Source organism: Agelaius tricolor, unplaced genomic scaffold (genome assembly GCF_023055355.1).
Source record: "Agelaius tricolor isolate 1412-34295 unplaced genomic scaffold, bAgeTri1.0.p SCAF_21, whole genome shotgun sequence".
In the NCBI taxonomy this organism is placed as follows: domain Eukaryota; kingdom Metazoa; phylum Chordata; class Aves; order Passeriformes; family Icteridae; genus Agelaius; species Agelaius tricolor.
This window is the reverse complement of record NW_027269281.1, coordinates 7,855,216-7,867,854: the sequence shown is the minus strand read 5'-3', so window position 1 is coordinate 7,867,854 and position 12,639 is coordinate 7,855,216. Positions and strand designations below refer to the sequence as shown.

The 12,639-nt window shown below is 41.1% G+C and overlaps 1 protein-coding gene across 1 annotated transcript in view; it reads right to left on the bottom strand.

Annotated features, from left to right (window-relative positions):
• Window positions 1-9,391: 9,391 nt before the first annotated feature.
• The window catches only part of LOC139598988 (DDB1- and CUL4-associated factor 12-like), a 49,071-nt gene continuing 45,823 nt past the window's right edge, over window positions 9,392-12,639 (bottom strand). Inside the window, exons 8-9 of the mRNA XM_071445921.1 lie at window positions 11,349-11,533; window positions 9,392-10,593 (exon numbers count right to left, since the gene is read on the bottom strand). Coding sequence (XP_071302022.1) covers window positions 10,435-10,593; window positions 11,349-11,533 — 344 coding nt within the window. The 3' untranslated portion in view covers window positions 9,392-10,434. The remainder of the gene's footprint in view (window positions 10,594-11,348; window positions 11,534-12,639) is intronic.

Here is a 12,639-nt window from a genome sequence, read left to right as displayed (position 1 = left end):
TAGGACCTTGCACTTTGCTTTCTTGAACTTCATGAGGTTCGCACAGACCCACCTCTCAAGTGTGTCAAGGTTCCTGTGGATGGCATCTCTTCCCTCCAGCATATTGACTGCACCACACAGCTCAGTGTCATCAGTAAATTTGCTGAGGGTGCCCTCAATCCCACTGCCCATGTTGTGTCCACGTTCACATTTCCAGATAAAATTAACAATTTTCCTCCACATGGCAAATTAAGAGTTGTGACTGACATGTGGAAAGCAAGCTGTAAAAATCATTGTTACATTGTTCATGTGGTCAAGCAACACACAGATGACCTAAAATGATCAGTTCTTCAGAAGTGTCCAGAGTACTTAATTGCATTTAGCAAGCTGGCAGAAGAACTGTAATCCAAGATCCAAGCTCTTTGCACCCACAGAGTTCTTCCACGTAAGAAATTTCAATTCTCAAATTTCAAGAACCCCATGTTCCACCTGCAAGCACACAACCAGATCATGTATTGTTGAATTTACTTTTTAATTCCCATCTAAATGGAGGGAAAGGTAGGAAGTGGTGCTGATCTGAGAGTATAGCTGCATTAGTTTAAAGTTATATTTAAAACACATGGAACCTGGACTCTTCTCTCCAGTGTCTCTCTCAAATCTAGGAAATTCAGCAGGTTCCACTGCTCAATGCAATCCCTATTTTGGTTTTAAATAGGGATAGTGCTGAACAGTGCTCGGGAAAGACTGCCAAGGACTGTTGTTGAACTCTCAAGGCTTCCATTGCTTAAACACTCCATTACCAGCCCATCTCTGAGCATAGTCAGCCTTTGGCATTACTGCTGGCCAAAGCTAATAATTTTTGCCTTTTGAGCACAGAGTTAATCTCATAGTCCTACAATAGCAAAGTTTTTTCATCATCCATGAAATATGCAAAAGACAAAAAGTCTGTGGAGAAAGCCTTTAATTGGGACCAAGTCAGCAAAAAAGTCACCAATGCATCCTCAATTTTGCCTTCAGTTTAGTTATAACACCGAGTAGCAGCCAAAGATGCTGGTTCTTTAGTTGACTAAAGCACCACTGATCAGATTAACAAACTAGGTGCAGGTGCAGGGCACATCCACTTCCTGATCTGCTGACATCCACTTTATAATATGAATGCAAGAGAATTTCAGCTTCTGTAGAGTATGCAGGAATGGAGTCTCCCCTTCCAAGGTAGGCAGCCAGCCCCTGAAGTTTATGGTAAAAGCACAGAGCGATCTTTCTACACAGGGCAACAGGTTTTCTTTTTATTATGACTCAATATTTTTCAGACTAGGCAAGCAGCTTTGAAATTACTGTTAAAGGTGAACTAAGAAGAAATGGGAGGAAAGTGCTAAAGATTAGAAAACGAAGTTAAACCAATCTGTTCTACTCTGAAAAGGAACTGTGGTAAAAGCAGGACCTTGCTGAATTTGAAGAAACTCCAAAGTTAGCAAGAACTAAAAAGAGAACTCCAGATTAAGTCTGCATTGGGGTTCAGGGAAAACAGATGCAGTTAGCACAGTAAATACACATACATTAGAGCTCTGTGACCATTCATTAATGTCAATACACTGATGACTAATGATGCTGATTCTAAATACAAAGGTAGTCTCATGAATCAACAGATTGTGGTAATGTACTTCAGTTAATAATGGATATGCATGTCCATGGAAGGCCACAGTAAGTGAAGAAGTGTTTCTGTTTCTATGTTCTTATGAACTAATTACCCTTAGAGCTGGGAAGGGACATTCTGTATCAATCACTGCATTCTCTACCTGCATAAGAGACAGAAACCTAGCCCAAACTCCAGATGTCAGATTAAGAACAAAGATATCCTTTTCCAATTTAGAAAACAAAGCCAAATGTGTAATGTCTTTGTATGAAAAAATAAAAACTAAAAGTACCAACCCCCGCTTTTCAGAGAGAAGAAACAATTTACAAGGTAACTGAACACTGAGCCCCATGTGCAGAGACTGGTTTTACATATCTGCAATTTCCCACTGTTCCATTTGCAAGTTGCATCAATAATTTTGAACAGTTTTACCTGACAATTAAAAATGCGCACTGTAATATTTGAAGAGAGTTGTTACTATTTCACTTGACAACTTCTGTGATAGTTCAGGATCCAGTGCTGTTTCTGACACAGCTCATGAAAGAAACAACAAGCTGAGAAAAGCTGTTAGATGGGTGGATTTTCAGGAGTTGTTAATAAACATCAGACTCTGGATTCAGAACAAAAGCCAACAAGTGTCAGCAAGCCCTGTTTTTTTTTTTTTTTCCCAAAGGCTTTGGATCTTATTAAATATATTTGGAAAAAAACCATTAAAAACAGTTCACTGTAAGACATCATACCCTCAGGTAAGAAGCTGTGACCCCTGCACTTTTTAAAACATCTTGTGTAGTTCGTGCATCATATACATCATAGGCCATGGGGAAGAGCCAGTATTTGTGTACACATTAACATACAAGCGTAAGAGACAGTCTGAAGTTTCCCTCATTTGCCTCACAATTGTCGCAAGGACAGAGACTAAGACCCTGAAGACCCTGACTGGAGTTCTGGCCTGGTTGAGGTGGATGCTTGCTAAGTGATTGTTTGCAGGTGTGCTTGCTGTGCTACCACCGTACACTGCTTTGAGCAGGGCCTAGCAATCAGCGGCCTGCTCTGTATGCTTACACCTGTTTCATGATACCTGCTCATCACAATAGCCCATGAATTTCTCCACCTCTCAGCCAGATGCCACCTGCTTTAGAGAAAGTCTAACTTTCTGAGGTAACTTTGGTGATCCCCCACAGAAAATTCCTCATCTGTCTCATGACCGCCCTCAAGGATGGAGATTGAAGCCCCTCCCCCAAGGACTGAGACCCTTAAAATTCCAACATGGGGGTACTGGGCTGATTGAAGCGGGATGTCTGCCAAGTGTTACCTGCAGATGTGTTTGCTGGACCAAGACTGGTTTCCCATAGAAACCAGTCCTGAAACAATGGGTCCTGAACTGGACTGTCTGTACTTGCTCTCAACTGACTTATTCTCCATTGTCCTGTACCTGTTCCCCTCCTGGCAGAGGACTATGAAAGACCCCTGAGCTAACCAAAGACTCCAAGATTCTCCCTAATGTGACAAGATGGATCTATTGGCTGGACCACGAGGATTTAGTCTCTCTGTTGGTAGCTATAGCCCCCCCCCCCCCCCCCCCTTTTCTCTCTCTATCCTTTATTTCCTTTCTAATCCTTCTATCGCATTTGCTGTGGGCACTCAATAAAAGGTGCCAACACCACATCCTAACACAAATAGAACAAGCCACAAGTAACAGTACAAACCTGTTGCAACTTCAACATATACATCTTAGAAAAAGACAGTGCATGTACCCAACCCTAAGATAGTGATGAGTTTGAGATAACTTTACAAAGATCAAGGTACTAGAAGAGGAAGGCACATTAACCTCTGGTTAGACTGTTTTGGCATTATTTGGATGAGTCATAGTGATTTATATACCTTGAGACTGTGGGAGGCCTTGAAAAGGAAAGGAGACCAGGTGAATGGGCAAATAAAAAATACAAGTTTAATGAGATTTTAAGATTCAGCACCTGAATTTTCCCTTTTAATAAGGGCATCTGGAAAAGCAGTTCCTAAGAAAACAACATATTGATGCCTACATTTTTGTTCTGAGGTCAAAGAATCAATTTCTAGGACTATAGAGACCTCACACTATGTTGCAAGGGTTGTATACACCCTCTCAGTTTCAGTCCAATGACCAGAATTTGTATACAATCAAGTATTTTACTTGGTGGTTTTTTAGGTACAGAAATGGTCAGGCAGACCAGATTTTCTTAACTCTGCCAACCCTGGCACTCCATTTTAGATCTGTCTGTGCTTTCTTAGACCACAACACTCCCAGAAGGATACTAGAGGGAAAGGCCATTAGAAAATGGCACTTAATTTGAATTGGGAAAATTCCTTTCTGTCAAAAGCATTCTCCTAATTAGCCAAGTACCACAAGTATCACATTAAGAAACCCAGTATCACAAACAAAAAGGTACTTCCCAATTTAAATCCTTGAAAGTTAACATGAAGAAACAAGAATTATGGGGATATCTACTTGATTTCTCTGAAAATGTTTCTGATTAAGCCCTTTTACAAGTACCTCCTGAGCAACGAATAAGTATCCCCTCTATATTTTTTAATTCCTCGGGAGTTCTGAGAGCAATATCAAACACTGTTGGACTTTTACCATTTTTCTTGTGCCCCTTGCCCATCCTCAACATGCACTGAAGTGTCCACTTGCAGAAGCAAGGGAGAGCATAAACAGGAGATTCCTTCAGATAAGATGTGGCTATATTCTCATTTCCATTCTCCCTTGTCTGCAACACAGACAAATGCCTGGTGACTGTGCTTCAGAGACTAAGTTACTGAAGGTACTGCAACACTCAGAAATGCATTTTAAGTTGAGGTTCTGGCTGAGGGGTGGCCAGAGAGGCACACAGGGATTTTCACTTGGTTTTAAGCTAGAGAGCATATGCCTGGCTAGCACAGGAGTCCAGGGCTCAGCATGGGCTGGCCAGAGGATCAGCTTGACCTGCATCACACATAGCTCTGCAATGGTGTTCTTAGGAACGAGCTGTACCTCAGTTTAGTAATTAAGTCACAGTAGCAATTGCAATAGAAGCTAAGAACTTCTCACACACCTTGGAAATGTAGATTTATGGAAAATAAGGTTATCAGACCACCAGAAATAGATCTCAGAGCTCCCACCTGGCTGCTGAAAGATGCTGCTGCTTTGCCAAGATGCAGTGACAGTCCATCTGTTCTTGGTTTCTTGCAAGCAAAGAAAACAGATGATCTCTATCAAAGCCTGCTTTATTTCACATCTGTACCAGGTGAGGGATATTAATTCACAAGGTCCGTAAGTGCCTCTCATCTGAGGGGCAGAAATTAAGACACCAAACCACCACTTGACATAGCTGGATCATAACTTTAATCTGTTAATTTTGCAGCTGCAAGGTATATACAAAGCAAGTGCTCAGGTGAAGGAAGAGGATGAAATTCTGGAGAAGAGTAACTGAACATAAATATCTTAAGGATTAAGATACAAAATGCAGCCAAAGACTTAAAATAGAGGCAGCAAATATAGCCCCATAATGCAGTTCAGGAGTTCCCCTCATTAAAGAAGTCACAAGTCGCCCACAATGTGAATGTAACCTTTGTGGACAGACTAAGTCCAGTAAGATCACTAGGTACTCTTGCTATGATCTTAGAAATGGATCTATGTAGAAAATGAACAACTGAGACTAGGATCAAACACCTATTAACTGTTCTTTGGTAATTTATTCACCTTGGACTAACACAAGCAGCACAGATGAGGGGAACCAAACAAATGGACTCACTTTGTTATCGCAATCCCAGAAAGCACCCAAGGAGAGCACTACCAATTCTCCCTATCAGACTTGACTGTACAAGGGAAAAAATTGGAGGAATTATCAGAAATAAGGTGAAGAGGGTGAGCACCACCCTCATTTCTCTGCTCAAGCCAGTATTGCAAAATAGCTTTTGCTTCCTTAGGAAAGTCTATCACATAACACCCAATTGTTACTGAGACATTGCTACCCAGTAGAATCTATGATTTTATTCATCACCTCATTCCTGGTAATTTCTCCATCTTTCTCCCTTGTACAGTCAAGTCAGCCAGGGATAATTTTACTACTGAATCCATAGTTAAGTCACTGGGTTTGATTATTTGTGATTATGAATACTGAAAATGCAATACCCAAAGATACCCAAATTAACATGGTAGTTCACTGAAAAGAGCTGAGCGATAAAATTAACTAGTTTCTACACTCATTGGCAGCACAGAAGATCTTTTATCTGCTTCAAGTGCCTAATGTGAGATAAACTAGAGTCTGTTCCCCCCCAGAAATAGACTGTTACTGTGTAATCCTCCCATTAGTGAAACATGTACTAGGGCAACTACCCAGTTCTCCGGTCTGAGCTAGCCTCAAAGGTCTGCCCAGTTAAAAAAAAAACAAATTAAAGGTCTCAAGCATGGCTTGACAAAATGCCAGCAAGCCCATTTCTGCTTAACAGAGGTCACCTCTGCAAGTACAATACTGTAGGAATGTGCCCCCTGTTGACGGAGTGACCAAATTATTCTTTGCTTAAAAAGGCAAAAAGCCCAGAAGTTTCTCTCCCAAATTAAGTGCAAAGACACCTCATAGGACCTTTGGGACTTCGCCTCAGACCTGGGTCTGTCGGACTGGACAGAGGCCAAGAGGTCCCGCCTAGGTAATTCACTAGAAAAGGAAGAGAACAAAGGAAATAATCGCTTTTGTGGGGTATTTTAGCAGGAGCAAGGACCTCTTACCCCTGGCTCGGTTTTTCTCCATAAGAGCTTTGTTATTTTGCCTTTTATTAAACCTTTTCCTGTTTCCAACACTACCTCAGAAGCCATCCTGCTAATTTTATACTGTTCTGGGTAGCTGAGCTATCTCGGGTGTGATGGGTTTCGCTGAGAGCTCATAAGACCTGGCTCGAAGAGTAACACATCACAATATTGCTACAGTAAAAAGCTGGGATGATTTGGGGTGGAGGAGGCAACCCCAAACAGACCATTCAGATGGGCGGGAAAGAGCAAGGGAGGGAACTTGTTAAGAAACATTCAAAAAGACAGCCTGAAAATGCAAATGCCAATGGGTCTCAGCAAAGCACAGCAAGACACAGTGAGCACAACTCAGTCACCAGACTGAATTTCATCTCATCTGCTATTTGAACACCAGGGTGCACTCAACTTGCCTCCATGAAGAGATGAGAGATACCATGCTGTACAGTCATTCCTGCACTTCAATGGAAAACCACTGCTTCTCACACCATGATCCTGGATTTCAACTGATTTCTAAACCAGTAGAGCAAAAAAATCAATTCAAATAAGAAAACCTGTCTTTTCATCCCATTTCTCCTATGACTTATATTTGGACAGTTGGCATATCATCACCTTTCTCTGCCTCTTTTTCTAACCTTGACTGGACCAAAAGTGACATATGACCAACCACAAAATACTCTGAAACGTAACATCTATAATTCTATATTGCTACAAGCATTTAAAACCACTGAAACAGTATTATGGCAGGGGGTTCTCAGGGTCTATCCAACCCTGGCTGCTGTAGGTGTCTGGATAGCAAAGTCCTGCTAAGCACAACCTGTCCAGGTCCCTCAGGCAGGCCCCCAGCCACAGGCAATCTTAGCAAGCAGCTCAGCTTTTAAGTGAGATCAGCTCTTTGGTGATTTCAGCTCTTTGCTTGCTAAGTGCCTCAGCAGACATGGGGAGAGAGAGGAGAAGGTTGTATGAGGTTCCACAGATGTGTCTTTATTGGCAGCTTCTGCGAAGGGTGACAGTGACAGCTCTTCTGCGGACCAGCTCAGAAATAGGGGTTTATATAGGGTATAGGGGTTTTGGGAAACAATCCAATAGTAAGGGTCAAGGTGAATAGACCTATGGTCTTACAGAGAGATAACAAGGGTCTGAAGGTGGAAGAGGGGCTTCTTTGGTCCAGTCATCATGACTAGGCATTTCTTATCTTAGGCAACTGACAACCAGGGAGGCCTTGCAGGCCCTGTGGCTGCTACAAAACAGGCTAGAAATTAAGTTCTCTCTGGCCCAATTTGTGTTCTCGCAGCACTATATCTAGTTTGTTCCCAGTTTTTTGGGGGGGATTTTCATACAGCAACAAGGATGGCTCCCTCCTCATGAGAAGTTATTTTTGCAAGAAAGCACCACGAAAGCAGAATACACAGAAGCATATGAAACTTGAGAAATTTTACATCATTGTCCAGATTCTTCTGAGAATTGTCCAAAGCTTCTTATGCAGAAAAAAAGTGAGGAAAAGGGCACTCACACTACCAAGCTTTAGGACCACACACTGAGGTATTTGTGATCAGTTGGCAGAGAGGGACACGTTCCAGGGGTGCCACAGTGACCTCTTCAATAACCTAGAGACTCTGTTGACTCTACAGAAAGATCAGCCTCCATGTTTAGAGGCTAGAGCTTAGTCCATAAAAATACCCTTTTTGCCCCTTCACCCAGACCTGGAATATGCTTCAAATTTATAGATCAACATCAGGGCTAGGGTTTCCAGATCAGTAGTTTTCCTTTGGCACTGGTGACACTAAGCACTTAACTAGTTGTTTCAGCAGAATTAGAGAACACTCAGAGTCAAGTGTCTAGTTTCTTTTGAAAAGAGGGAAAAAAAAGGCACCTTAAACCAAGCCAAACAAAACAACTAACCAGAAATTGTTCCCTGTGACAGCATGATCTTACATGGTAGCTGGAGGAATAATCCCAGAAATACACATCCTGCCATACTTCACCAAGATTTGTTTTTCTCTGTATACTTCCACTTTTCAAAACCCCTAAAATAACCAAAGCAGTAAATTGCCATCACAGAACAACACAGGCACCATTACATCTTTAAAAAACAAACAAAAGCTCTAAATAAAATAGTAGCTCCTTTGCTACTCCATAGTTTATAATTTCACCATGAACTGATTCAGTTTAAGCAACCAACTCACAAGGGAAGTAGAATTATGAAATACCATAAAAAAGATCGGTTTGTAAAGTACCCATGTCAGTGCTCAGTGTGAGTAAATTATACTTCTGAGACAGGTGAATGTCTGGGAGATATCTTAACAGGATTTTTCATCAGGATGGGAGGGAACTGCATTCCTTGCAGGATTTTCATCCAAGTGTCCACTACCAACCAGAAATTAAGCCCAAGTCTCACTGCTTGGCATTACTGATGAAAATATAGAGTACAAAGATGAGAGGGAACACAAAGACACATGCGGACTAGCTCTAGGCAATCTGGCAGGAACTGCACATCGGGGATTAGAGCTACTCTACAGTGGTGGCTGTGATCTCCAGCAGACACAGAAGAACAGAGCATGTCCCAGCTTTGTCATTCTTCTCAGCTTCAGACAACTACCTATTTGGTACCACAGCAGTGAGATACATGCACACTCTGCTCCACTGATGACAAGGGCATGGGAAAGGCATTCATCCCAGCAGAGGACAGAGGTATCAGTGACAAGCCAAGCTTGGTGCCTGCCAAAAGGCTAGGAGGAGCACCCTTGAGTCCTGCATTTTAGTGAGTATTAGGTAAGACCATCACCCTGGAATGCACATGCTTCATGGTTGGACCTGAAGGGCATTGGACCTATTCTCCCCACCCAGTCCCACATGAAGTTTGTAGGAGTTTGATTGCAGAAGGCAGCAAGGAAAACCTGAGCCTCTCCTACAGCAAGCAAGATGACAACAGATGCTGCTAGCTCAATGTGAACTAACAGCAAGTTATCTTGCTACATGGAAAGCTTCCAGCTTGCATTAGACAAGTCCAAGATGCACTCTTTACCCTCAGAGAAAAAAACCCAGTTTATTTATTCCATTGGCATATTAGAGGAGATGGCCAAACAGAAAAGCTAAAATGGGAAAAGCTTCCACAACCTGGGACAAAAAGAGGTCCTGGGTTTTAGGCAGTTTATGAAGAACCCATGAGCTACCACAGCAGCATACTAAGGAATCTTGACTCATCTGAAAAATTGATAGATTTAGTTCATTTTGAAGGACAAGAACACTCATGTCCCTAGCCCCCATTTCCTCTCAGCACCTCTGCAGGCCCTCAATGTAATGTCATCATGCAATAGCCACACCTCAGAACAGCCTATACAAACTCCAGTTGTGCAAGCTGATACCTGGGAGAAGCAGAAAAGGAACAATGGATAAATTTTCTTTTGGCACTGTTGAAAACTGCAATTCAAATACAAATGCATTTTTTAAAACTCCTGCACTTTGGGCTTGATGGGCAATACCCCAGAGGAATCTATCCCTGGGCTCCAATGAGTACAGATTAAAATGACCATACTCCTCTATGTATAGACAGTGTCATTAGACTTGTACTTTTAAAAAATAAGATTAACCCAGACTAGGGCCAGGCTCTACAGATAAGCTACTACTTTATCTCTTACAAATATTTTTAATATTTTTAAATTACAAGCAGTCCTCACTTCAGGTAATGGAACTGACAAAATATCTGAAGACACACAGCCCCTAGACTTTCACAGAAAGTCCAGCAGCATCCATGCTATAAGAAGGAATCCTATGTCACAGCAAAGAGGAGGAGGCATGTGGCTAAGACAGCCTAAATGTGGGAGAAGAGTCATTTGGAGTAAATACAATAAAAAAGGATTTAAAAACCCCTTCATATAAAAGACTAAGCAGGTTAAAGCAAAAATAATGGTTCAAAAACATGTACAAGACTGTTGGAGACCAACAGAAAATTGCCTAAAAATAACTTGCATTTAAACCAGAACTCAATGGCATCACATAATTTTGTTTTTAAAATGGTAAAGTAGAAATCTGTGTCAAGATCAGCATTTATGAAGAGTTATCATTAGCTCCAGAGACCAGCATAATTCCCATGAAGTCCTGATGGAAGGGGGCCTCCTGCCACAAAGAGTTTCGTTCCAGATGAGTCGTAGCAGTGGGTATAAACAGCATTTGGGAAGAAATGTATGTCAGAAAAATAATTTCTCCAGGTTTCATCGTGATTCTGTTAAAGGAAAGTTTAGATTATTACTGCTGCCAAACAAACCCAAAATCTTGTTTCACAAAAGCAGAAGGTTGTTTCCAGAGCCTAAAAAGGGATCTTCTCTGTTAATACTCCTGAAGCTTCAGACAGATCAATAACAATGTTGTCCTGAAGCTTTTTCTGGGGACATTGGGGCCAAACATTGGAGAGGGGAGATGAAGGGTAGGGAAGATATTAAGTTTCATCAGTTTTTAAAGTTACATCACAGTGATGCAAAGGATAATGGAGAAAAGTTAGACAAAGCCATTAACTGCTTTATGATAACATACAGAAAATTGAACTCAAGTGCCTGCCATGGCATTACCTCAGGAGGACAGTTTCTAATACTGCACACAATTAAAACTCTCTTGCTTTGAGTACCACATTAGAGTAGCACATTTTTAAAGGAAGACAATGAATTTTGTGTTTGAGGTTCTGAAAACTAGAAGTTAGATTGCATTAGAAAATATGAAGATATAAAATCTAGTTCATTTATGAATCAGTGCATAAGAAAAGTAGTCAGTATGCCTTACACTTGAGCAACCAATCATTCAATACCCTTTCATAAATCTTTTAGAGAGCGCAATACTGCAGCACTTCTTGCTTTTCAAGACTACCGTTATTAGTTACATGATCACTGTTTGACTGGGACAAATTTCATATAATAGCTTCCATTACTACAAAAAAACAGTGTAAACTCCTGTGTAAAGGGTTTCCTACAACTACAAGATACTCACCAGCCAACCTTTCCCAGTAGTCAACTTTAAAATTTCACTTCCTCCTAATTTCTGCTTCTGTCCATAGCAGGCATGTGGGGGCTTTTCATTCAGGAACCTCTGGGCTCGGATATCATAAAACAATAGGGAACCTTGCCCCGTTCCCACTGTGATGATGTGCTCGTAAAAGCTCACTGATCGAATACCTGTCATAAAGAGAAGGGACATACAATGCAGTAATGAAAATGGATGCTTTGGCTCTGCAGTGCTGCTTCTTGATGTCTAAAATTTTCTTTAAGAGGAACTACCTACTAATAGTCTTCTCCATAACACACAAGTTTGGGCCACACACTGCTATGGAGCAGTGCAGACAAATATCATTGATGCTATTGAAACAGCAGCTTCAATTACATATACTACTTCCTTTCTTTTCTGATGCCATCAGATACACTGATGATGTGTAGTAAAAAGCTTAATTCTCAGCAGGCCCCAGCTCTGACAGATAAACAAAGATCACAAGCCATTTAGAATCAAAAGTAGTTTTGTTTTGCTCACAAGCCTCTAAGTGAACACACCATGAGTATGTGGGCAGCAGACAGAGGAAAGAACACGCTGGTTCCCTCCACAAGCTAACACCCTATCTAGCTATTTGCCAAGATGTGATAAGTGACTATGTGAGAAAAATTACTGTTCCAGCTGCTATCAAGTGCATTTTGCTGGTCAAGAGGCTAGCTGTAAGCAAGTATAAGCACTAGTCACTTTGCTGCTAAGACAGATCAGGATTTTAAATAATTTTGAGGCTGTCCCTGCTCAAATAATCTCATACCAGCACACCTTACTTCATAGCTAGTACTTTTAGCACTTTACCCAGCAATAAAAACAGACTAAGAATACTACAAGCAAAGCACTACCATGTTACACCAGCACATGGGAAGCTACAAGTTTCCAATCCAAACAAAACATTCTAACACAATTCAGTTATGCCATTAAATTGAGCAAAATAATACATTTTGTTTTCACAAAATCTTAATCTGAAGCCTCATCTTCAGATTAAGATTCAGATTAAGCTTCCTTCCCTTGGAAATAGTCTTGAGGAGATTCTCTATGTAGGAAAATATATTTGCAAAATGTCCTGTCATCTCTATTGTGCAAAAGGTTTGTTCAGTATAAGTACTCAAACACAAACAACTCTTCTATGCAGATTAAACCCCACCACATCTATGCTACTCTTTGTTGTACAACATAAAGGCAGGTTATAAACCCTACAGCTTTTTAAGCCCTCTTTAAAGTTCCACTGAATTACAGCCTAAAC